This window comes from Culex quinquefasciatus, chromosome 3 (genome assembly GCF_015732765.1).
Source record: "Culex quinquefasciatus strain JHB chromosome 3, VPISU_Cqui_1.0_pri_paternal, whole genome shotgun sequence".
Lineage (NCBI taxonomy): Eukaryota > Metazoa > Arthropoda > Insecta > Diptera > Culicidae > Culex > Culex quinquefasciatus.
Window position 1 is genome coordinate 95,943,944 of NC_051863.1, and position 27,877 is coordinate 95,971,820.

General features: G+C 41.8%; 2 protein-coding genes across 8 annotated transcripts in view; both read right to left on the reverse strand.

Moving 5' to 3' along the window:
- Positions 1-27,877, reverse strand: part of LOC119770216 (JNK-interacting protein 3) — a 427,739-nt gene that overhangs the window by 296,647 nt on the left and 103,215 nt on the right. For all 7 annotated transcript variants that reach the window (XM_038264656.1, XM_038264655.1, XM_038264654.1 and 4 more), the window contains 3 exons: positions 17,868-17,885; positions 11,630-11,687; positions 11,301-11,574 (listed from right to left, as the gene is read on the reverse strand). In XM_038264656.1, the coding sequence (XP_038120584.1) occupies positions 11,301-11,574; positions 11,630-11,687; positions 17,868-17,885 (350 nt within the window). The remainder of the gene's footprint in view (positions 1-11,300; positions 11,575-11,629; positions 11,688-17,867; positions 17,886-27,877) is intronic.
- On the reverse strand, positions 23,568-27,846 carry LOC119770218. The gene is made up of 2 exons (XM_038264662.1): positions 27,066-27,846; positions 23,568-26,966 (listed from the first exon to the last, which is right to left on the reverse strand). Exons 1-2 carry the CDS (start codon positions 27,341-27,343, stop codon positions 26,585-26,587), a joined length of 660 nt encoding a protein of 219 aa, XP_038120590.1. The 5' UTR covers positions 27,344-27,846; the 3' UTR covers positions 23,568-26,584.

Here is a 27,877-nt window from a genome sequence, read left to right on the forward strand (position 1 = left end):
AATTCGGTTGTAAATCTGCTGCAAAAGCGCTGTTAATGCAGATATGAAAACTGTTTAGCTTTTGCTCGCAGCTGTTAAAGCGCTGTTAGTGCTGTACAGTGACATGATTTAGTGCTGTTTGGTTACTTGGGCATGCTTTTGCATGCGATTTTACACATATTTTTTTTTTACTGTGTAGTGTTGAGTCGTGTTTATCTGTTGCTATTTCTTTTGTCGCGGTGTTTTGTTACAATTTTTGGTCCTAAGCATGTTATACCAAAAGTACAATAGTAATATTCGTGTTAATCCTTTAATCATTCCATAAATTGAGTAAGGGCTCAAACCTCACTTGTATTAAAAAAAGGGTGAAGATTGAAAGCAATAGACATTAAAAGCGAACATACTTTATAAAAATCAAGAATCAATAGTAAGAGAATGATGAGCGTATTTTAAAGAATAAAAATGAGAAGCTGGATGTATTAGATGTAAAATTAGACAAAAGTTAATAAATAGAGATACAAAACAAGCTTAGATTATAGTTTCCTTCTAGAACACAAGCTTAGATTAAAGTAATGATAATTTATAGGACTGATAAAGAATTATTCAAATAAATAAATTCGCAATAAAATCAAAAAAGATTAGGCAAATGATAAATAGACTTGATATTACTAGTTCCTTAAGGAAAAGTGTATTTTAAAGAAAAAAAAGTTTGTTGCAACAGTTTCAATTGGTAACCCGGGCATGGTCTTCGGGTCTATATGACCCAAGAGCATGATAAAAGTTATCGTAACTTTTGACCTTTGGCACTTACAGAGCTGAAATTTAATGACTTTGTGTATCTTACCAAGACACACATTTGAGCCAAAAATGGACTTCCGGTGGCCACCGGAAGTGCCCCCAGAAAAAAGTCACACTTATGGTACTCGGGTCTATATGACCCAGAAATGTTTTTGGCTGCCAAAATTCGGAACCTTGACCGATTTTGGATGTCTTGGCCGCAAATGAAAGGTTAGAATGTCTACTTTGCGATTCCGACTAGCAGAACCGGTTTTGGGCAATGTGGCCACTGGGAACCTGCTACAACCGAAAAAAGTCCTTTTTGAGGCCCCGACTTTGAGGACCTGTATCTCCGGAACGATAACACATAGCGGGTTGCTTCCAGTTGCATTTGACGGGTAATAACCTCATCTTTAAGCTCCCGTAGAGATGATTTGTCAAAAGTGGACACCGGTTCCGTTAACCCGGAACATCCGAAAAACATGTTTTTTTCAGCTTTTGTTATAAAATCAACACATTAGTAAATTTTTTCAACCGGATTTTTTGTAAATCATTACATACGTACACTACATACTACCCCTGACTGTTTGGGATCATTCCGGCCAACTGTGGCTAATCCGGAACCGGTTCCAGGGTACCACCAAAACGGTTCCAATAATGGTATCGCTAGAAACCCGTCATATTGCATATCAAACTTCATGAAATTGAAAATTATGACCATCTGAGGTCATGCCGATATCCTCTGACTCAACCTGGTCACGCCGGAACCGGTTACCGGTGGCCACTGGGGGACACTTCCGGAGTATGCAGGGAAGCATATCATGCGACATATCAAACTTCATGAAATTGAAAATTATGACCATCTGAGGTCATACCAATAACCTCTGACCCAACCTGGTCACTCCGGAACCGGTTACCAGTGGCCACTGGGGACAATTCCGGAGTATGCAAGGAAGCATATCATGCGACATATCAAACGTCATGAAATAAAAAAATTATGACCACCTGAGGTCTTGCCAACATCCTATGACCCAACCTGGTCACGCCGGAACCGGTTAATGGTGGACACGGGGGGACACTTCCGGAGTATGCAAAGAACCCTGCCATGCGACGTATCAAACTTCATGAAATTGAAAATTATGACCATCTGAGTTCATGTCGATATCCTCTGACTCAACCTGGTCACGCCGGAACCGGTTACCGGTGGCCACTGGGGGACACTTCCGGAGTATGCAAAGAACCCTACCATGCGACGTATCAAACTTCATGAAATTGAAAATTATGACTATCTGAGGTCATGCCAATATCCTCTGACCCAACCTGGTCACTCCGGAACCGGTTACCGGTGGCCACTGGGGGACACTTCCGGAGTATGCAAAGAACCCTACCATGCGACGTATCAAACGTCATGAAATAGAAAATTATGACCATCTAAGGTCATGCACATATCCTATGACCCAACCTGGTCACGCCGGAATCGGTTACCGGTGGACACGGAGGGACACTTCCGGAGTATGTAAAGAACCCTACCATGCGACGTATCAAACTTCATGAAATTGAAAATTATGACCATCTGAGGTCATGCCAATATCCTCTGACCCAACCTGGTCACTCCGGAACCGGTTACCGGTGGCCACTGAGGGACACTTACGGAGTATGCAAAGAACCCTACCATGCGACGTATCAAACTTCATGAAATTGAAATTTATGACCATCTGAGGTCATGTCAATATCCTCTGACCCAACCTGGTCACTCCGGAACCAGTTACCGGTGGACACTGCGGTACACTTCCGGAGTATGCAGGGAAGCATATCATGCGACATATCAAACGTCATAAAATTGAAAATTATGACCACCTAAGGTATTGCCAATATCCTATGACCCAACCTGGTCACGCCGGAACCGGTTAATGGTGGACACGGGGGAACACTTCCGGAGTATGCAAAGAACCCTGCCATGCGACGTATCAAACTTCATGAAATTGAAAATTATGACCATCTGAGGTCATGCCAATATCCTATGACCCAACCTGGTCACGCCGGAACCAGTTACCGGTGGACACGGGGGGGACACTTACGGAGTATGCAAGGAAGCATATCATGCGACATATCAAACTTCATGAAATAGAAAATTATAACCATCCAAGGCAGTGCACAGTGGGAAAAAAGGACCCAAAAAATTACCGCAACATGATTTCGCGCAAACCATTGATTGCTATACACCAAAAGCTTCGTTTTTGCACCAGGAACAATAATCCGATGAAAAATCGCACTGCACGGACCGGTGGTCGGAGTACAGGCCACCGGAAGATCCGGATTTTTTGGAAAAAGTGTCAGATTTAGAGAGTATCCTCAAAATGTATTTTTGTTTCCGGTGACCGGTTTCCAGGTTCTTCGGTGGCCACATCCGAAGATAATATTTGGCAAATTCCTGAAACCACTCTTGCGACATATCAAACTTCATGTTTTTAAAAGAGGAATGTATAACTCATGTCCCCATCCAATATCAAGAAGTTTGATACGTCACATGACTAATTTACGCTGTTTCCTAATGCGGTTCCGGATGTGGCCACCGGAGGTCGGTGGAACCGGTTCTGATGGGCCATATGGTATTTTATATTATTCTAGGATTGTTTTGCATGGCTATTCATGGTAGAAGAAAGCTTATCAGTTCACAATTGGATAAATCTGGCACTTTTTCCAAAAATCCGGATCTTCCTGTGGCCTGTACTCCGGCCACCGGTCAGTGCAGTGCGATTTTTCATCGGATTATTGTTCCTGGTGCAAAAACGAAGCTTTTGGTGTATAGCAATCAATGGTTTGCGCGAAGTCATGTCGCGGTAATTTTTTGGGTCCTTTTTCCCACTGTGCGGTGGTCACCAAAATGTGACCTGCGGGCCGTATGTGGCTTACCGAGGTCTTCTGTACGGCCTTCGGGATGGTTTTGAAATTATTTTGGAATCCGGCCCACTTTGCGTTCTCATATGAAGTTCGCTAGAGAAATCATGAACTAAGTTTCTTTAAAAAGAAAAAAATATTTTTTTTTTGACTAAATAACCATAATTGATTTCAGGTTTCTACAATATTTATAAGGTCGTGGGAAGTAATAAACTAGTGGTTCCTTATTTTTCTGAATAATTTATAAAACGATTAAATTTCTAAATTGAGCATGAGCATGAGCATGAGAGACCACCCATGGTTGTCCTTCTCCGTTGCTGAACAGGACCGTAATCACCTATCAATACAACTGACCATACGCTTAAACGATCTAATGGTGTTTTCCTTATCAACAGCATGTATGAATGCGTTGAAAAGATAAAACATCAAGATCATTAAAACTAGATCTGAAGCAAATAGGTAACAGTCATTGGCCACCAACGGCGCCCGCCATGTCAGTTTGTAGATCTCGGGGATTGGGACGGGAATGTTAGTTAGCACAGGTTGCTACAAAGGGTGGGTTCTATACGATATCCACACCCCCACGTGTGCCGGAAAACTACTTCTACTTGGGATTTTGTTAGTGGGAAAGGGTAATGGCCAGGATTCATCATAGAGGATGATGATGCGACCCAATAATCAATAAATTTTGTTTAATGATGTGATGTATTATGCATTCTCAAGGCAAACAGTCGGAGGATGCGGATGAGATTATTCCCGGTTATTTGGTGTTGAGTTTAGCATAAATGATTCAATCTTAGACAGCCGGCTGTGGAAAGATAAAACCAAATAAAATGCGAAAACGCGAAACCGCCCGGACCGAAAAACACACGTAATCGGAAGGAAACAAAGACGGAATCGGCAACAAAAATCCGGCGTGTTGACCGCGACCCGCACCGTTCAAATTCTCCAAAGCAACTGTCAAACATCGCGAAATCGTCCGGGTCAAAATACACACACAATCGGGGGAAAACAATGACGGAATCGGCAACGAAAATCCGGCGTGATGACCGCGACCCGCACCGTTCAAATTCTCCAAAGCAACTGTCAAACATCGCGAAATCGTCCGGGTCAAAATACACACACAATCGGGGGAAAACAATGACGGAATCGGCAACGAACATCCGGCGTGTTGACCGCGACCCGCACCGTTCAAATTCTCCAAAGCAACTCGATTAAATTTTTAAATTTGGAAATAATGAATATGAAACATGAATGTGATAGTGTGACAAAAACTTTGTATTATTTGGGAATCAACAGTTCTAAACATCAGATCACTTTCTGACTAAAACTTGTTAGAAATATTGCATTAAGAAATTATAAAATATGTATTCCGAGCTTATATTTTTTGGTTCAATTTTGTTATCTTAAAAAATCAACAGAACATAAAAATTCTATTTGATTATATTTTTGTTTTTTTGTTTTTGTGCCCTAATCTTTGATTCAAAATGAAACGAGAAGATTATACTTCGTACGAAAAGATCTTAAAAATTTCAAAATCATTGAAAAAACACTTTTTTATCTTGTTCAATAACACAAATTTTTCGAAACAAAATAAACTTCTAAATTTCAATAAATATGTTTTTTCCTATAACATACGAATAATTCAAAACTTATTACTGTTACTTCAAAATTCACTCAAAAAATCATTGAAAAAAATAGCAAAACATTCAAAGCAAATGTGTACGCAAAACCAAGAAAATAATTATCAACAAAAAAAAGTTATTATAAACATAACAAAAAAATATATTTTTTTAAGTGAAATATTGTCGAATTGTACAACAATTATATTTTAAAACATGAAATATGATGAGAAAAATTTATGAAGAATGTTGATTTTTATTCAATTGATTATGTATTCAAAATTCAATTTCAAACTATTCTACTCTACAACATATTTTTTATTTATATTTTACATGTTGCCCGCGACTCTGGGGCAAATTTCCAAATTAGTCCGCGATGATCAGCTGGCTGAGGACCACTGATCTAAGGCCATGCCGATATCCTATGACCCAACTTGGTCACTCCGGAACCGGATATCGGTCCCAGTGGGGGACACTTCCGGAGAATTCAAGGAAACATATCACGCGACGTATCAAACATCATGAAATTAAAAATTGTCACCATCTAAGGTCATGCCGATATCCTATGACCCAACTTGGTCACTCCGGAACCGGATACGGGTTGCCACTGGGGGACACTTCCGGAGGGTCTAATTTGCAATTTCATGAGGTTTGATATGTCACATGATATGCTTCCTTGCATACTCCGGAATTGTTCCCTAGTGGCCAGCGGCAACTGGATCTGGCGTAACCAGGTTGGGTCAAAGAATAGCGACATGTCCTTAGATGGTCATTATTTGCTATTTCATGAAGTTTGATATGTCGCATGATTTGCTTCCTGCATACTCCGGAAGTGTCCCCAGTGGCTACCGGTAACCGGTTCCGGCGTGACCAGGTTGGGTCATAAGATATTGGCATGACCTCAGATGGTCATAATTTTCTATTTCATGAAGTTTGATATGTCGCATGATATGCTTCCCTGCATACTCCGGAAGTGTCCCGCAGTGGTCACCGGTAACCGGTTCCGGAGTGACCAGGTTGGGTCAGAAGATATCGGCATGACCTCAGATGGTAATAATTTTCAATTTCATGAAGTTTGATATGTCGCATGATATGCTTCCCTGCATATTCCGGAAGTGTCCCCCATTGGCCACCGGTAACCGGTTCCGGCGTGACCAGGGTGAGTCAGAGGATATCGGCAAGACCTCAGATGGTCATAATTTTAAATTTCATGACGTTTGATATGTCGCATGATATACTTTCCTGCATACTCCGGAAGTGTCCCCACTGGCCACCGGTAACCGGTTCCAGCATGACCAGGTTGAGTCAGAGGATATCGGCATGACCTCAGATGGTCATAATTTTCAATTTCATGAAGTTTGATATGCAACATGACGGGTTTCTAGCGATACCATTATTGGAACCGTTTTGGTGGTACCCTGGAACCGGTTCCGGATTGGCCACAGTTGGCCGGAACGATCCCAAGCAGTCAGGGGTAGTATGTAGTGTGCGTATGTAATGTTTTACAAAAAATCTGGTAGAAAAAATTGACTAATGTGTTGATTTTATAACACAAGCTGAAAAAATCATGTTTTTAGGATGTTCCGGGTTAACGGAACCGGTGTCCACTTTTGACAAATAATCTATATGGAAGCTTAAAGTTGAGGTTATTACCCGTCAAATGCAACTGGAAGCAACCCGCTATGTGTTATCGTTCCGGAGATACAGGTCCTCAAAGTCGGGGCCTCAAAAAAGACTTTTTTCGGTTGTAGCAGGTTCCCGGTGGCCACAGTGCCCAAAACCGGTTCTGCCAGTCGGAATCGCAAAGTAGACATTCTAATCATTCATTTGCGGCCAAGACATCCAAAATCGGTCAAGATTCCGAATTTTGGCAGCCAAAAACATTTCTGGGTCATATAGACCCGAGTACCATAAGTGTATGTACGAAACGAAGACCATGGCCAGGTTTTAAAAAAGAGTGGAAAAGCTTTGAGAGATAAGAGAATCAAAAGTTAGTAAAATCGAAATCAAATGATGGATATTAAATAGAAGAATCAGTGAAGAAGTGAGAATCAGTAGAGCAAAATAAAAATAGGAGATTGGTTGTAGCTGAGAATGAAGAGAAGAGAACCCCGTTGTGCGATGTTTCAGGTACATCCACAGCAGTTGACTCAACATACTACGAATCAAAACAATACCGTCTACAATCACAAATTACTTCCCTTTCCCACATTGTCGCGCCCCTTTCTTTCAGCCGTCTCGACTCTGACCCGCGGTGGTCAAAGGTTTACGATCCGTTTCCACAGGCCACCAGCTAGGTCATCATGAAAACCAAGCCAACGTGGAGGTAAGAAAATAGGACACTTGCAGGAACCAGAGCTAAACTGTTCTGATCAAGATAATTCGGATGATCTAACAGAACTACGGATGTAGTTAGTTGCGCTACTTCCAGGATGTTCCTTCACGGACGTCAACCGAAGAGCACGCAACAAGATCAGTGCCATTGAATGCTCTTAGGTATCAATCCTTGGCCTGCAAAAAAATAGTGAAAAATTGCAACTATTTTCAAAATAGTCACCTAAAAATGGATTTAACTTGAAAACGGTGCACTTTATCAAATTTTCACTCAAGTACTTTTTGATTGCAAATTTGATTTAACATCGAAAAATGAAGTTGAAAAAATGTTGCGACCAATATTTCGATTTTTTGAAAAAAAAAAAAAAAAACCCAGAATTGATTCAAAAATTCACAACCTGGAAAACCTTAACCTTCCCTTGGTATTAAAAAAAATCACACATAAGGTATTGTGGTCCTTTTCGACCCCAAACTTAAAAAAATCGGCAAAAATCCAGTTTTTGACCGATTGCGGTTCTTTTGGTCACAAATGAAAGCTTAGAACGTTCCCTTTCCGAAACCGTCCTGGAAAACCGGATTTGGTCACTGTGGCCACCGGGAATCGGCTACACCCGAAAAAGGCCTTTTTGAGACCCCAACTTTGACGACCTGTATCTCCGGCAAATTTCAACCAATCAGGATGCTCCGGGTTGCATTCGACAGGTGTAAACCTGTACTTTGACCACAAATATTAATATCAGGGCCAGGTGACCTACCGGTTCCGGAAATCCGGAACATTCGAAAAGTTCATATTTTACTGTTTTTCACGTATATGTGATACCAATACTCTCATGATAGTTAAAATTGATCAATAAAACTTACTAAAATCACAATACACGATTGCCAGAACCACTTTGGAATGTTAGTGGCCACTTCCGGGTAACCTGGAACCGGTTCCCGGGTACCCGATGAACGAAAAATTTGATTTTTTTGTTGAATACCCATCATGTTGCATATCAAACTTCGTGAAATTGAAAGATATGTCCATCTTTGATAATGCCGTTAATCGCTGAGCCACCTGGCCAATCTGGAACCGGTTACCGGTGGCGCCTTGGGGACACTTCCGGAATATGAGAGAATCCCTGTCATCCGACATACCAAACTTCATGAAATTGAAAGATATGTCAATTTACTGTCATACCATTGTTCGCTGACCCATTCTGGCCAATCTGGAATCGGTTACCGGTGGCCCCTTGGAGACACTTCCGGAATATGAGAGAAAACCTATCATCCGACGTATCAAACTTCATGAAATTGAAATATATGTCAATCTACGGTCCTGCCGTTGTTCGGTAACCCATCCTGGACAATCTGGAACCGGTTACCGGTGGCGCCTTGGGGACACTCTCGGAATATGAGATAAACCGTATCATTCGACATATAAAACTTCAAGAAATTGAAAGATATGTCAATCTACGGTCATGCCATTATTTGCTGAGCCTTCCTGGCCAATCTGGAACCGCTTACCGGTGGCCCCTTGGGAACACTTCCGGAATATGAGAGAACCCCTATCATGCGACATATCAAACTTATGAAATTGAAAGATATGGCAATCTACGGTCATGCCGTTGTTCGCTGATCCATTTTGGCAATTCTGGAACTGGTTCCCGGTGGCCTCTTGGGGACATTCCAGGAGTATGAGAGAAACCCTATCATCCGACGTATCAAACTTCATGAAATTGGAAAATATGTCAATCTACGGTCACGCCGTTGTTCGTTGACCCATCCTGGCCAATCTGCAACCGGTTACCGGTGGCCCCTTGGAGACACTCTCTGAATACGAGAAAAACCCTATCATCCGACATATGAAACTTCATGACATTGAAAGATATGTCAATCTACGGTCATGCCATTGTTTGCTGAGTCATCCTGGCCAATCTGGAACCGGTTACCGGTGGCCCTTTTGGGGACACTTCCGGAATATGAGAGAAATCTTATCATCCGACATATCAAACTTTATGAAATTGAAAGATACGTCAATCTACGGTCATGCCGTTGTTCGCTGATCCATTCTGGCAATTCTGGAACTGGTTTCCGGCGGCCAGGCGGATAGGGTTTCTCTCAAATTCCGGAAGTGTCCTCAAGGCGCCACCGGTAACCGGTTCCAAATTGGCCAGGATAGGTCAACGAACAACGGCATGACCGTAGATTGACATATCTTTCAAATTCATGAAGTTTGATACGTCGGATGATAGGGTTTCTCTCAAATTCCGGAAGTGTCCTCAAGGCGCCACCGGTAACCGGTTCCAAATTGGCCAGGATAGGTCAACGAACAACGGCATGACCGTAGTTTGACATATCTTTCAAATTCATGAAGTTTGATACGTCGGATGATAGGGTTTCTCTCAAATTCCGGAAGTGTCCTCAAGGCGCCACCGGTAACCGATTCCAGATTGGCCAAAATGGGTCAGCGAACAATGGTATGACCGTAAATTGACATATCTTTCAATTTCATCAATTCAAGTTTGGTATGTCGCATGATAGGGATTCTCTCATATTCCGAATGTGTCCCCAAGGGGCCACCAGTAACCGGTTCCAAATTGGCCAGGATGGGTCAGCGAACATTTGCATGACCGTAGATTGACATATCTTTCAATTTCATGAAGTTTGATATGGCGGATGATAGGGTTTCTCATATATTCCGAGAGTGTCCCCAAAGCGCCACCGGTAGCCGGTTCCAGATTGGTCACAATGGTTCAGCGAACAACGGCATGACCGTAAATTGACATATGTTACAATTTCATGAAGTTTGATATGTCGGATGATAGGGTTTCTCTCATATTCCGGGAGTGTCCTCAAGGCGCCACCGGTAACCGGTTCCAGATTGGCCAGGATGGGTCAGCGAACAACGGCATGACTGTAGATTGACATATCTTTAAATTTCCTGAAGTTTGATACGTCGGATGATAGGGTTTCTCTTATATTCCGGAAGTGTCCCCAAGGGGCCATCGGTAACCGTTCTGGATTTCCGGAACCGGTAGGTCGACTGGCCCTGATATTAATATTTATGGTCAAAGTACAGGTATACACCTATCGAATGCAACCCGGAGCATTCTGATTGGTTGAAATTGGCCGGAGATACAGGTCGTCAAAGTTGGGGTCTCAAAAAGGCCTTTTTTCGGTTGTAGCCGATTCCCGGTGGCCACAGTGACCAAATCCGGTTTTCCAGTACGGTTTCGGAAAGGGGACGTTTTAAGCTTTCATTTGACCAAAAGAACCGAAATCGGTCAAAAACTGGATTTTTGCCGAATTTTTAAAGTTTGGGGTCGAAAAGGACCCCAATACCTTTATGGCAACTTTTGTTATGGACGCTCCCCTAGGGGTCGTCCGAGGTTTATTTGTTTTATGAAATGTGTATTTATACTATAAATGTAATGTCAGAAAATTTCAAGGCTCTAGCATGTATATAGCAAAAGTTATGGCAAATTTAATTTTCAAAAAGGCCGAAAAGGACCCCAATACCATAGGAAGGTTAATATGTTTAAATTAAGAAACTCAGTTAATCAAAACTCTTTGAAGCAATCATGGAAAAATAACATCAATTTATCAAAATGCTCATAAATTTGGGAGGGGCGCCAAATTGATGCTTCGCCAAGGGCGCCGTGGACCCAAGGTACGGCTCAGTGTGTATGATAAATAATTTGAAAATACCTGATTTCTTTCCATGAGAACCCTAGCCATTTCAACTCTTGTAAACCGTTTTCTCTGAGCCATGGGGATATCTCCTTCTTCTTCTTGATCTACTGTACATTGTTTCACTTTTATTTTTGTTTTCTTCAATTCATCCTCCAGCTCACATACTTTCGATTTTAATTTATTCCTTGACAAAATAACTGCATTTAGTTCCTCGCGCAAAATTTCAATTTCTCCAGTGAGCTCATCAACCTTTACTATCAAATCATCTTTAACAATGTTCAAAGCATTTCTGTAAATAAAAAATTGGTGAGATTTTTTTCTTTCAGTATTCTTGTGTGGTATACTTTGTTGCCAACAGTTCATTATTCTCCATAATGAGGTTTTCTACTTCTTTACCCATGCCTGTAAGAAAAAATAATTGGATCAAATAATTTTTTGATCACTCTAAACATCAAAATCAAAAAAGTTGGGAAGCTTCTTTAAAAAACAGGTGGGTAAAGTTGTATAACTATCCCACAGATAGTTATCCCAGGAATAATTTATAGCGCTATGACAGCCATCTTGATTTTTTTATAGCATGTGGGATAACTTGTCATGGTTATCCCAGGAATATCTTTGAGAAAGATTCCAAAACTTAAGGAAACGAACAATTAACATTTCGTGGACATTATTATTATTATTATTTATTATTATTATTATTTTTTGAAAAGCAAATGTAGTTTGTTGAATTTCTTTTTCTTTTCATATATTCATTATATTTTTTCACAAGCGAACCTTTTGTAATTATTCTCGGTAAATCGCAAGATTTTAACATTTTCTTTTTCGCTAATTACGGAATTCAATTCCACGCAAGAAACATGAGAGATTTCAAGCTCGCTGTAAGAGGGCTCATTACCGAAAAAATCGTCGTCGTGACTTGAAAAATATTTCACCGAGGGATTTTTTTTTAATTTTTCAGTTTTTAACTACCGTTAGTGGGGGTGACATTGGTCTGGGGGTGAGATTGGGTCAAATTATTTTTTTACGGATTTTACCATTTCTCAGGTACTTCTCAATGAAACTAAATTCTGTTAAAAGGGTTGTGCAAGGGACATCTTAATGGTACGTTCGTTTGAACAGCCAGTGTGGCACTGAGTGCCGCACTCGTCGGTGCCAGTTTTGGTTCAAACGAACATTCTTTTTCAGTGTGCATGGAACTCGCACACTGTAACTGAAAATCGCACTTTGCTGAGTTCGTTTTCGCACTTTTTCATACGATTTTTTCAGTTCGACTGCGATTACACTTTTTTGTGTATGAAAAGTGCGAAAACGAACTCAGCAAAGTGCGATTTTCAGTTACAGTGCATGAAACTGAAAAAATATCGAGTGCGGCACTAGAGTTTCAGTTCCAAGATGGCGGCGAAACTCGTGCGGAACTAGCGCGAGTTTCTTCAAAGAAACACTTTGACAGCTCTGAGTGCGGCACTAAGTGCCGAACTAGCCATCAAACGAACGTACCATAAGATGACTTTTCTGAAAAAATCTCGTTCCTAGAACAAATCCTGTCATTTTAGCAGCTGTCTAAAGTTGAGGTACGTTTTTGGCCAAAAATGACCTCTCGAAAAATCAACTTTTTGAATTTGTTGTTGGAATTGATCAAAAAGTACCCAAATGTTTGAAAATCTCTACTTCAAATATTTGTAATAGTAATTGTAATTGTAGCATGTCAATACGATTCCCCCGAACAAGAAACACTGTTGGATGACTTGTTTTTACTATATCTTTGTATTTGAGCATCATTTTAGTTTCATTTGACCCAATGTCACCCCATCAAAGGGGTGAGATTGGGTCAATTTTCAAACGATTGCCATTTAAGGTAGAGTCTATCAAATTACACCATAAGGCTTTCTAGGCCCAGTAAAAAAAATATAATTTAACCAAAAAAATGACGAACTTCTCGTCACAGTGTCCTGATGCAAGCAATTGGTACGTTCGTTTGATGGCTAGTTCGGCACTGAGTGCCGCACTCAGAGCTGTCAAAGTGTTTCTTTGAAGAAACTCGCGCTAGTTCCGCACGAGTTTCGCCGCCATCTTGGAACTGAAACTCTAGTGCCGCACTCGATATTTTTTCAGTTTCATGCGAGTTCCATGCACACTGAAAAAGAATGTTCGTTTGAACCAAAACTGGCACCGACGAGAGCGGCACTCAGTGCCACACTGGCTGTTCAAACGAACGTACCAAATGATCGAGCTCGAGCTGTCACAGCCCTGCGAAGTATGTTGGCTGACATATCGGGCGGTCAGTCAAAAAAACCAGCTAGAAGTCGCCTGACAAAAAAACTTTTGCTAGAAAGAGATAGGAAACTTGATGCAAACAATCGTCCAGCTGTAATGTAAACATACTTTGAATGTATTGGTAAATTTCTGACTAGAAAGCCTTATATTTTGGGAAAATGTTAGTAAACTATCTAAGAACAATTATACGATAAAAGATTTTCGATGTTATTCAAATTGTTTTTGTTATTAAGAAATAACGAGAGGTGTATCGTTTTTTGACCCATAGTCACCCCCACTGACGATAACTACAACCCAGTTAACTCAATCCGAATTCTGAAACGGAATCTAATTAGTATCGTATACAAATTCCGTTTCAAACGCAACAACCGGTTCCGTGTTCGAACCTTCTAATCAGATTCCGTTTCAGAATTCGGATTGATTTGACTGGGAACTGCTGCACTAAAAATGGCATGAAAATACCAAATTTTAATATTACTTGTTGTAGCGATTGTGTTTTTTTTTTGTCGCAAAAATGTAATAATTTGCCTTTCCGTGCACCAAAAGTTGCGCGCAAGCAACCCCCGTCGTTAAAAACCTTTCGTTCGTCGACCCAGCACAGATCGACGAACAAGCTTGGGCGGCACACCAGTCAAAATGACAGCTGTCGGCGCACTCAAAACGAGCTGCTCACAGCAGCACATCAAAAATTCGTCCCTTTTGATCGTCGTCTGCTGGACGGTACGCACGCCTGTCGACGCCAAGTGCCGCACAAGTTGTCGATCTCTGCCAACGCCGCTGCCGGGAAAAAGGCCCCAGAAGGGTGAGTTTTGGTTGTGGAAACTGCGAAGCAGCAGCGGCTGACGGTGGCAACTCGCCAGGACCTTTATTTGCAGCGATCTAAACCCGGGCAAAAGCCAAGCAGAACGGAGAACAACAAGATGGCCGATCCACGAGGTGTCATCAGAAAAGGGCATCCACGCCTGCTGCAATTGGGGGAGTGCTTCGTCGGCGAACGGGGCTGGAAAACGCGGAACGCTCGAGCCGGGCACGCACGAGTCCGCACCAGGACGGAGCGGCCTGGACGTTCGTCCACTATCACGTCCCGAAGGCGGTCAGCGGTGGCGGAGCGGATTGGCTTCGATGGCGCGAGGAAGCAGAAAAGAAGAAAGGTGGTGCTTGTGAGGGAAAGGGTTGGCCGGTCAGGCCGAAGTGAAGAATTCAGCGCGGGCGCAGGCAAAAGGCGACACGCCATGCGGCGTTTGGCGATCAGAGGGTGAACCAGTGCAAGGTCATGCGGAGGAGGAGAAGAGAAAGGAGCGGGGGAAGGAAAAAAGAAGGAGGAAGGAAAAGGGAAGAAGAATGAAGGGAAAGTGACGGGAAGAGGATGAGGAAGTTTTTGTACGCGCACTCACACATTGCTTGTTTTTCCTTTTCTTTGAGCGCAGAGAGCAGCCAGAAGACTATCCCATTACATTGTGCAAATACCAGCGAAAAATGTGCCCTTGGTTGCCCAGTAATAGATGGTAAAATACCATGAAATCATACCAAAATCATGTATGTGGAAGACCACAGGAATACCAAAATCAGATTTTTCAAGGGCGCGGGAATACCTAAAAATAAAACCATGGCAATACCAATTTTCGGTTAGTATTGAAATGGTTTTATTTTGTGGTATTATTTTACCCTTGGAATAGCATGGTTTGGTTTTGTTGTGCCCTTCCACACACAAGACTTTGGTATGATTTCATTGTATTTTACCATCTATTACTGGGCAACCAAGGGCACATTTTAGTCCCTGTTATTTGCCCAAGTAATACCAAGATTTGATATAGAGTAATCTACGTGCGTATGTATTGCGTGTACGTACACGAAAATAAAGTGAGGTTAAATTTTGTCAGCCAGCAAAATCAAATGGTGCGCTAGTGTGCGTACGCGAAACGTCATAGAGCAATTCCAGCCCAAAACAGGAATTTTTCAGGAACTTTTTTCTCGACCCTCTCCGATTTCAATGAAACTTTGTAGACATGTTATCCTACGCTTATATAAGCCATTTTTGTGTATATGGAGCCAGTTCCACTCGATAATGACATTTGAGAAGGGCGTAAGTGTTTTAAATGTTTTTGTAATTCGGAATTTAAAAATTTCAGTATCTCGAAGCCGTTGCATCGTATCAAAAAGTGGTCAAAGACAAACTTGTAGGAAATTTGACGGGCTTTCCGATAAAAATACACTGAAAGAAAAAAACACTCTACACAGAAAAAAATAATGTAAATTTGGAAGCTTTAATTTTGGAAGGTTGAATATTACCTCTTTTATGATGTAATTTTACCTCAATTTAGACTGAAAAAGTGACATTACACCAGAAAAGTGGTAAAATTACACATTTCCAGAGGTAAAATTACACCTTTTTTTCTGACATAAAAGATGTACCACTTCCCAGATGTAATATTACCATGATTTTTTTTTCTGTGTACTTTTACGAGATTTTCGATTTTTAAGTTTAAAAGTCAAATTTATGGGGAGCCCACGATTTTTTCGTTCAAAATTTTTGTGAAGATAGCCTAAGATGTTACAAAGACTCAAGAAAAATGCAGGATGGAGCAACTCACCTAAAAAAATACAAAAATCATTTACTGAAACTGTTTTTGAAAAGTGCTCTAAACGTCAAAATTTTCACAAACCGATAGTGGGAATCGATTCTCCGGACAATTTTACATAAAAGTCTCCATATTGACTACTGTCCTAAGTCCAATCCTTGTGAAGTTACAGCGGTTTTAAAAATAAAAATGTTGAAAAAATAGGTTTTTCGATGGTTTTTTGCAATTTCTATGTGACAGACTTGATTTTTCAGTCTCGAAAATATTTTTACCGAAAAGCTCGTCCAATTTACCATAAGATTGTCTTTGACCACTTTTCAAAATAACTCATTTTTTTGATGATTTAAGCTAATTTACTATCCAGGTTACTAAACTACACTGAAAAAATATGATGTTTTCAGTTATGAGCAATGTAATGAGCTTATATCTGTAAGCCCATACATCCAATTGAAATGTGGTCAAAGACAAACTTATGGGAAATTGGACGAGCTTTCCGGTAAAAATATTTTCGAGACTGAAAAATGAAGTCGGTCATATAGAAATTGCAAAAAACCATCGAAAAACCTATTTTTTCAACATTTTTATTTTTAAAATCGCTGTAACTTCACAAGGATTGGACTTAGGACAGTAGTCAATATGGAGACTTTTATGTAAAATTGTCCGGAGAATCGATTCCCACTATCGGTTTGTGAAAATTTTGACGTTTAGAGCACTTTTCAAAAAAACAGTTTCAGTAAATGATTTTTGTATTTTTTTAGGTAAGTTGCTCCATCCTGCATTTTTCTTGAGTCTTTTTGTAACATCTTAGGCTATCTTCACAAAAATTTTGAACGAAAAAAAATCGTGGGCTCCCCCTTAAATTCGACTTTTAAACTTAAAAATCGAAAAATCTCGTAAAAAAAGAGTGTTTTTTTCTTTCAGTGTATTTTTATCGGAAAGCCCGTCAAATTTCCTACAAGTTTGTCTTTGACCACTTTTTGATACGATGCAACGGCTTCGAGATACAGAAATTTTTAAATTCCGAATTACAAAAACATTTAAAACACTTACGCCCTTCTCAAATGTCATTATCGAGTGGAACTGGCTCCATATACACAAAAATGGCTTATATAAGCGTAGGATAACATGTCTACAAAGTTTCATTGAAATCGAAGAGGGTCGGGTACAACCGATTCCCTATTTGGCATGGAATTGCTCCATAAAGCTTTATTCCTGTGTGATTTACCCCTGCTCGGGTATATATCCAGCATGTGTTGTATTTTCAATTCCTGTTCTGATTTTTTTATTTCTCTCTACCTCGCAACACTATCAAAAATCGAGTCCTCAATTATCTTAAGAATTTGTAAAGAAGATCTGTGATATTATTCTTAAGGAAAGTGGTATAAAGTGGTATAATTGTAATAATTGTTAGATTTAAGTATGCTCGTCTTGTATCATTGGAGATTGTAAACTTGTTGATGCGTTAAGACGAGGTGGTTTTGTGCCTCTCTGAGAAAGTGTCCTTTGACACAGCTCAAATGGGCTTTTTCCCACCTCCAAATAATAAAAAAACAAAGCATACTGTTAATTGTTTGTTTCTCTCGGTTTTGGAATCTTTGTCAAAAATTGTTCCTGGGATAACCATAACAAGTTTTCCTACATGCCAAAAAAAATCAAGATGGCCGCCATAGCGTTTGTTAAATTATTCTTGTAAAAACACCTGATTATTTTAACAATAATGTTCACTTACCAAAAAAGTTGTCATTGACTGAAAAAAGATAAATATTTCCATTAATAGGAATAGAGAAATCTACACTTCTAGAGTTTTTTTAATAGGAATAAGTTGTAAACACAATAGTTTATAGCACCTTTAAAAAAACTCTAGACTTGAATATATTGCGTGTATTGTGAAAGCAGACAAAATCAAAATACAAGCGCAACCTGTCAAAGTCTGTTGCGCCACCGGCCACAGGTTGATGTACACGCTAACGACAAACCACTACATTAATGTAGTGGTTTGTCGTTAGCGTGTACATCAACATTTTGTTTACATCAACTTCGGTTTGGTGGTGCGCGTATAATACAAAAAATAAACGTTACATCCATCTCTAGGGTGATTCCATGGGTGATGGACCATGGTGAAAAATCAGGCAAATCTGTCAATACCCAGCCAACTCAATCGAAATTCTGAAACGGAATTCAATTCGAATCATTTACGAATACCGTTTCAAACGCATCTACCGGTTCCGCGTACGTACCAGTTGTCGCGTTTGAAACGGAATACGTAAATGATTCGAATAGAATTCCGTTTCAAAATTCCGATTGAGTACTCAGCCCCAAGCAGCATCGCGCAACATGCTAGAAACGTCTAAGTCTCGAAATGTTACAACAAGGGAGCAACAATGTTGCAATTTGCGAAAATGTGACATCGAAACAAAATTCTTCATGAAATAGTTACCATTATTTGCAGGGGCAACAATTTGATTTTGTTTGTTTACGCAACGTTTCGGTGACATTATTGTACCAATGTTGAAACAAAAAAAAAACTTTCTTCATGTTGAGCGGCGAATGTTGCAAATAAGTTGCTGCAATATTTCCTTGATAAGCTAAATATCGTTTGCCATGCCATGACAAAAACAATAAATAACATTTCCACTATTCATAAAAGCATTCCGCTAATTGGGTACTAAAGCCCTATGTCAATTTTTATGTACAACGGTAAAAAACACGATTAAAAACCATTTCTGATCACTTTTTTTCATTTTAATTCAAAAAAAATATTGACAAGACAACATTTTTTCGATGGATCAACTATGGTCCCCTTGGAACGAGCTGTCAAGTAGGAGCTTTTCTGTCAAGAAGGACCGCGAGGATAATTTTTCAAAATTGATTTAAAAATCAACTTTAAACTCTTTGTGGTCGTACAAAGGGTCATTGTACTCAAAAAAATAAGCTTTATCGCTGTAAACAATAATATCAGCAATCCAAGCTTCATTTTAGGACCCAATTATGCTGAGGAAGTTTTTCCGGATCAATCAGAAACTACTAATTCGTGTGATTTTTGGGATGATCTCATAATTTGGCAGTTGGACACAAAGTCCCGGTTCCGACCGAGGCCCCAGTACGTGGTCCACAACCCAACACAACATCCTCAGTGGGGTGCGGGAGAACCGAAATCAGCCTAAGGCTGATGGTACCCGCGCCCGGTTCCTCGCCCCACTTCTTTTTTACAATGGGGAAGGGAACCACCCACCAAGAACCGCCATCCAGAAATTTTATTCTACGTTGCTTAAAACACACCTTCCAAATACAGTTTTTTCCAAAGACTCGTGAAATATTGTTAACACTCGCCAATATAGTCATCAATTACGAGGTTTTTTTTTCGTTTGACATTTCTCAAGACAAATAAAATGTTTGCAAATTTTATGTTTCCATTATGTTACCACAACGTTACACACATTGCACAGTGGAAAAAAAGGACCCAAAAAATTACCGCAACATGATTTCGCGAAAACCATCGATTGCTATACACCAAAAGCTTCGTTTTTGCACCAGGGACAATAATCCGATGAAAAATCGCACTGCACGGACCGGTGGCCGGAGTACAGGCCACCGGAAGATCAAGATTTTTGGAAAAAGTGTCAGATTTATCCAATTGTGAACTGATATGCAAAATAAACCTAGAATAATATTAAATAACATAGGACCCATCGGAACCGGTTCCACCGATCTCCGGTGGCCACATCCGGAACCGCATTAGAAAACAGCGTAAACTAGTCATGCGACGTATCAAACTTCTTGATTTTGGATGGATGTATTTTTACCTCCGGTGACCGGTTCCCAGGTTCTCCGGTGGCCACATCCGAAGATCATATTTGGCAAATTCCTGAAACCACTCTTGCGACATATCCAGGGTTGTTACGGGAGAGTCGAAAAAAAATCCGCGCCAAATCCGCGCCGACCTCAAACCCGAAACAGCGCGAAATCCGCGCCATATAAAAAATATCGCGACCAACATTTAATAATTGACAAAGAATTTGATTTAAAAAAAACAAACTCGTTTTATGTTTAAAGACTCCAAAAGAATAAAGCAACAAATCCATTTAAAAAAAAACTCAAGAGACGGTCAAGGAAGGGTCATGAAAAAATCTACAAAAATACAATATGTAAAAACCTGAAAAAATTTACTTCAAACTATAAGCTCAAAAATAAATCAAAATCTAAAATATTAATTCTGTAATTCTGTAATTTCGGAATACATTCGTCCGGCTTCAGCTGAAGATTCATGCTGTCCCATGTTGCATGTTCGAGTATAGACCTACGGAAAACCTTGCCGCGAGGAGAGGTGAGTGAACCAGTACACGAGCCACCTACGACATAATTCCTCGGGCGGCCCAGGTCAACTCGAAGTTACCCCAGGCACCCCCAGTGCAGGACACATTGGGGGTAGAAAGCGGATAGAATTTTCAGTGAATACAATAATTATGACAATACAGGTTCATATAATCCTTATTCCTCGATCTTACCTTTTGACACTATCAAACCTAGCAATATTACTATTGCATCTTACCATTCCCTTTTGATAGTGTCAACTTCAAACCTTCATCCATTGTGCAATTAACACATAATTTCCGCTATATTCTTCATGCGGAATCGTCGTCTACTTTCTTCGCCTTATTATCACTGAACCACGGCGCGATATTGTTCTCACATTTTTTGAGCTTCAACGACCGATTGTTATTCACGCACTTATAAAAATACTTGTTCTGTTTCGCGGCTTTGTGAAAAATACACATGTGTTGGCTTATACAATGACTTTTTCGGTCATCGTATGCTCGCAAGGTACATGAAAGAGAAAAAGAGAAAAAATGGGATAAGTACAATGTAAAATAAAATCGAACATTGAATAACAGACTAACACAGAAAGAAAGAATAAAGAAACCTTATTTTGCAACTAGACAGAACTACCTACTTGTAACGAAAAGTTTACAAGAAAACAACTGAAGTTGTGAAATATGGGACAAAACAAACAAACTTGAATAGTTAACATATATAATAAAACAGATTGAACGTACCTTTAATCATATTAATAACAGTTATGCCCAAATTTCTTACCAAAAATTTTATCAGCAGTTATATTTCTACAATAATGTATTGCAATTCCAAGTTTGAGTAGTTAAAGTTTGTGAGGTAAGGGACAAGTTATAGCAATAGTAGATGGATAGATTTTACTAAATTTTATCTTAAAATAAAAGGAAAAATCTAGCTTGTTTTTTGAAAATAGCCAATGCACCAATTGCAAACATACAGCATTTCACGTTCACACCGTATGGAGTAAGTGTGATAAACTATATGTCCACATTCGGCGCATCACCTTTTTCAAAATACAGGAAATGATAGAAGAAAGGCTCCATTGTGTAGAGCGGAAGGCTTCTGAAACACTTAGAACTCAGACCAGGCATCCTCTGAAATAAGAGAGAAAGACAAATATTAAAATTGTGGTATTATCACTAAATCCTATCATCCTTTCACCCCCCAAGACATGGTCTATCCTTCGTGCCTTCGTGTCTTAGGTGATGGCGAATTCTACCTTCTTCAATGATCTTCGGACCACCTCCAACTAGAATTCACAACAGGACCACCCTCGGCTCCAGTTTACAACATGACAGCGACGAGAACACAGCCGAATGGGAGTTGACAGTATCAAATGCATGCTATACCCTTTGCTTTGCTGGATACTTACTAATAGCAAAGGGCGAGAGTCCTGCGACTCTCAGCAATCATGAATACTGCCCATTTGCCACAAGCTCAAAAATAAATCAAAATCTAAAATATTAATATGATAAAATTTTAAATTTTGAAAGTCTAAAAATTCAAAATCTACGAATTTTTATACAGTTTGTATTCCAATTTTCTCGCTAAAATTTCACTCCGAAAGAAATTTCATTTCCGATATTTTAAATATTTTCGTATCATAATTTCAAAATCTCTAACATAAAATATGACTTAAAAAATTGTGGCATTCAAGAATTTAAGAATTTAAGATTTTTTTGATAAAAAAAACGATTAAAACAAAAAATAATAATTTTTGAATTTCTGAAGCTTTGAATTTTGAATGTTCTGATCTTTTAATTTTCGCCAAGGATATTTAAATCTAGAAAAAAAAATATTTCTACGGATTAAATCCCGTCTAAAAGTGGAAAGTGGAGGCCAGCTTCTGATACGTCCAATCAAGCTCATATTTGGCGCCCACCAGAAGAAACCCCAATAATCGTTTTTGTTACACATTCTAATGTCTGTATCTTCGGGAAAAGTTTGTTATATTTAATTTACAACATTAAAAATTCAATAAATCCAGTATAAAATAAAAAAAATAAATAAGGTTAAAAATCATTACTCAAATCAAAAGAAATTAATTATTCAGAGCCGGAGATGTGAAGAAATGAAAAGAAACATATAAAAAATAATTTCTACATAATCTTCATCCTCATTTTTCGACGGTACTAAGAAAATATAAACTAACATTTTCAGAAGAAAATTCTTGCACTCAAAGGAAAAAAAACAAATTCTGGTAATTCCTGATAATATTTTTCTTAATAACTTGAAAGTAATTCTATCTCTCTCAATTAATTTATTTCTGGGGCAACATTTGAAAGGGGCGGTACGACATTGCTCTTACGGCCTTTCATTACACGCGTTTAAATGGGACGAAAGGCCGTAAGAGCAATGTCGTACCGCCCCTTTCAAATGTTGCTCCAGATTTATCAAAATTGCCATCCGCGCGAAATCCGCCCCTGAGCAAAATTAGCCAGCAAATCCGCGCCAGATCCGCGCTATCCGGGCGAAACGCACCATCCGCGCGATCCGCGCCGTCCGTAACAACCCTGTCATATCAAACTTCATGTTTTTAAGAGAAGAGTGTATAACTCATGTCCCCATCCAAAATCAAGAAGTTTGATACGTCGCATGACTGGTTAACACTGTTTCCTAATGGTTTTCCGGATGTGGCCACCGGAGATCGGTGGAACCGGTTTCGATGGGTCCTATGTTATTTAATATTATTCTAGGATTATTTTGCATGACTTTTCATGGTAGAAAAAAGCTTATTAGTTCACAATTGGAATAATCTGACACTTTTTCCAAAAATCCGGATCTTCCGTTGGCCTGTACTCCGGCCACCGGTCCGTGCAGTGCGATTTTTCATCGGATTATTGTTCCTGGTGCAAAAACGAAGCTTTTGGTGTATAGCAATCGATGGTTTGCGCGAAATCATGTTGCGGTAAATTTTTAGGCCCTTTTTTCCCACTGTGCATTGGGGTGTTCGAAATGTATGTTTAACTTTTTTGTTACATATTTGAAACGTTGCTGCGACAGAAGTGAAATGTGGCAATATGCTCAAAGAGAAATAGGCAGGGACGTTCTAAGGGTAAATGATTCAGAAATCTTATCACATTTATTCAATTTATTATCTTTTTAAAAAGGGTTTCCCTTCATTCGAGCTGTCGTGGTAATCGGTCGCATTTTTAATTAAGTCCGTGTCGTTCCGCGCGCTTTTTGAAGTGTAAGCATTGATCGTGCGAGAGATCAATTAACAATTTTACCAGCCTAAATGTGATCCACAAATAAATGTAATTTTGTCCCTGTCTGTCCCTGGCCCATCTCTGAAGAGAGCCAGTGGTGATTCTCGCTCTTTTTGATCTCTCCCCGGTTTGCATCCCATGTACTGTCCCCTTTAGAGTATAGTCAGAAATAAACTGCCGACTACGCCAGACGGTTACGCGTTTTAAAATAAACGTTTTTTCTGTTCGCGCAATAAAATTGTTTTAGTTCGCGTAGTTTAAAAACAGTGTTTCAATCAGCGTCCGAAATCTCCCGAACCGACCACACGCGCGAACATTTGGTCCTTCGAACCGGATCCGAAGGATCCGGTCTGGCCAGGTTCGGGACACTTCGCGAAACGGACAGTTCAGTGCGAAGTGTAGGCCGGCTCGCGAAGAGCGGCCTGAAGTGAACGGTGCAGAAGCGCGCCTGGACAGTTTTGGTGCGCGTGCACGGAAAATCCGTGAAAAGTGCGGAAAAAATCGGGAAAAATCCCACAAAATCGGAGCTGAACAGTGGCACAATTGTGCATAAAAAGTGAATTGTTCGTGTCGAACAAAGGCCGCGACGACCAGTGCAGTGCGGTGAAGAAGATTTCGCCATCGCGGAACTCACGGCGACTCACGGTGTGCGCGCGCTTTGGCAAGCGTCGCGACGTCACCATCTCAACCGGTTGGCTGACGTCATCGTTGGAGTCGGTGATTGATTGGCGCCTGGAGCTTTCGGGACGGATTTTTGGGAAGTATTGTGCTCGTAGAGTGGTTTTGGCTTTTGCGGAGAAATAAAGTGGCTTTTGAAAATAAAATGGCACGAGAGTTTTTATTAGTCTGGTCAGGTTGCATGAGTGTTGTGTTGTTCTGTCTGGTCCTCTGGAATTCTCTGGTCGATTCCCCTGTCGCTGCTGTCAATACTGGGTCGTACAGTTCGCAATCTGTCTTGCGCGGTCGCGTCGTGGAACGTCGAGTCGATCTGTCTGTTTCCGGTGAATCTGAAAGTGAAGTGGATGTTATTCAGTTGGCGATCAGTGGTCACGATGGGCGATCTGCAGACTTTGCGGAAGAAGCAGGAGATCCTGCTGAACAAACTGGAGGTGCTGAACCAGTTCGTCGAGCACTACAAGGCGGAAGAACACGAGTGCCAGCTGGAAGTTCGGCTCGGAATGCTGAACGACGTGTACCAGGAGTTCACGGACCTACGGACAAAGCTGGAGTTGCTGCTGGAAGAAAAGGATGCGGCCAAGTTCGCGAATGCGGAGCCGAAGGTCAAGCAGGAGGTCGTGTCACACCGTGAAGAGGCCAATCTACAGGTGGTTCAGGAGTTCGACAACAAATTATGCAAGATCAAGGCGATGCTGATTGCGAAGCGGCCGGTCAAGGACGTCGCGCAGACTGTTCCAAGTGTTGGTGATGCAGATACCTCGTTTCCGTTGCGCGTCAAGCTGCCTGACATTCATCTGCCGAACTTCAGCGGAAATCTGCGCGAGTGGGTGACCTTCCGTGACACCTTCAAGAGTCTCATCCACCGGAACTCGAAGCTGACGACGATGGACAAGTTCACCTATCTCCAATCGTCTCTTTCTGGTCCTGCGTTGCTGGAGATCAGTGGCATCGAGCTGTCGGAAGAAAACTACTCCGTCGCGTGGTCCGCACTGGAGGAGGAGTACGGAAACAAGAAGCTGATCGTGAAAGCCCACCTCGATGTCATTCTGGATCTGGAACCGTTGACCAAGGAGTCGTACGACGGTCTCAGCCACCTGCTCGGTGAGTTTGAGAAAAATCTGCAGATGTTGGACAAGATGGGCGAAAAGACTGCCGACTGGAGTACGGTTATGGCGCACGTTCTGTGCTCAAAGCTGGACTCGGCCACGCTTAGGAATTGGGAGACCCACCACAACAGCAAGGAAGTCCCAACCTACAAGGCTCTACTGGAGTACCTGCGCGGCCACTGTTCGGTTCTTCAGTCGATCAAACGAGCGAAAGCGAAATCGTCGGAACAGCGCCCTCCGAAAGCAGCAGTCTGTCACACTGCTGTGCGGAGCAGCAACCAGTGTCATTTTTGCAGCGGCCCGTGGCACACCCCGTTCCGGTGCTTCAAGTTCCAGAAGATGACGATCTCGGAGCGCAACGACGCTGTTTCGAGAAACAAGCTGTGCAGAAACTGCCTGAAGCCTGGACATTACCCGCGGACGTGCGAAGGAGGAACTTGCCACCACTGTCACCAGAAACACCACTCGATGCTGCACAACGATCAGATAAGATCCTCTGTTCCACAACAGCAGTCGAGACCGACCGCGACGACCTCAGTACAGCGACAACAACCCAGACCACAGAACACGAATCAGACAACACACACTCCAGCCAACAATGCACCTGCTAATCAGACTAACCTACAGACTACAGACTCTCAAACCACACAGCCACAAACCACTAGCCAAAACTACGTTGCACTACCCGTCACGCCCACACACAACATCATCCTGTCAACCGCGCTCATCCGCATTAAAGACCGCTTCGGAAACACGCTGCTAGCGCGTGCGCTTCTTGACTCGTGCTCACAGCACTGTCTGATGACCAGAGAGTTCTCGCGACGACTCAAATTCGTGCGACAATCGTCGTATTTGCCGATCCAAGGGATCGGAACTTCCCGTTGCGTGTCGACCCAGCTCGTGCGTGCAGATGTCGGTCCGCGTTCCGATCAGATTTCAGCGTACGAGTCGGAGATGCAGTTCCACGTGCTGCCCAAGCTCAACATCTCGTTGCCGACATCGTACATCGACCCGTCTACAATTCAGCTGCCTGACTGGATGTTCCTGGCTGATCCGGAGTTCCACAAAACCGGTCCAGTGGACGTCATTATCGGTGCCGAGTTTTACATGGACTTGCTGACGGACGAACGGGTAAAACCAGCTGCAGACGGTCCCATGCTGCACAACACGGTGTTCGGTTGGATCATTTCCGGCCGGCTTCCTGGCAGCGTTCCAGAATCGACGTCTCTCGTATCCGTCGCGGCAATCGACGAGCTGCTGACCAGATTTTGGGAACTGGAAACGTGCCGCACCAAGAGCACGCACTCGATCGAAGAATCTACGTGCGAGCAGCTGTTCGAGGAGACGACGGTTCGTGACGAAACTGGCAGATTTGTTGTGACGCTGCCCAAGAAGAAGTACGCTGTCCAGCGTCTCGGTGAGTCCAGATCAACAGCCATCAAACGCTTCCTGGGATTGGAGAAGCGGCTGTCAGCGAATCCAGACCTGAAACAACAGTACAGTGATTTTATTCACGAGTACGAAGCCATGGGACACATGAAACGGGTTGCCGGCGACACGGCCGGGGGAGAGTTAGCGTATTACCTGCCACACCACTGCGTCTTGAGGCCGGACAGCACCACTACGAAGCTCCGCGTGGTGTTTGATGCCTCGTGTCGCACGTCTACCGGAGTTGCTCTGAACGATGCGCTCATGGTGGGACCAGTTGTGCAGGACGATTTACTGGACATTGCGCTACGCTTTCGACTCCACGCTGTTGCCATCGTCGCTGACATCGCCAAGATGTACCGTATGATTCGCGTCCAGCCTGACAACCAGAGACTGCAGAGGATTGTCTGGAGAGACAATGTGGACGAACCCATCCGAATCTACGAGTTGACCACTGTCACGTACGGAACGGCGTCTGCGCCGTATTTAGCGACCAAGTGCTTGCAAAAACTCGGTGAGATTGGAGAAAAGACGCACCCATCCGCTGCCAAGGTCCTCAAACGTGACTTCTACGTTGACGACATGTTGGCAGGTGCGCACACGGTCGCTGAAGGAAAAGAGCTAGTCGCCGAAATGGTCGATCTGATGGAATCTGGCGGATTTTCGTTGCGAAAGTGGCATTCCAACTCCCGAGACATCCTGCTCGACGTCCCGGAACATCTTCGCGACGAGCGGACCCTGCTAGAACTGGACACGTCTGACGCAACCGTCAAGACGCTCGGGCTCTTCTGGGAGCCCAGTACGGACTGTTTCCGTTTCAGATCGCCATAGTGGAACGACGTTGCCGTGATCACGAAGCGTGTCGTGGCCTCAGACATGGCCATGATCTTCGACCCGTACGGGCTGATCGGTCCTGTCGTCGTCCAAGCGAAAATCTTTGTGCAGAAGCTGTGGCGCATGGAATTGGA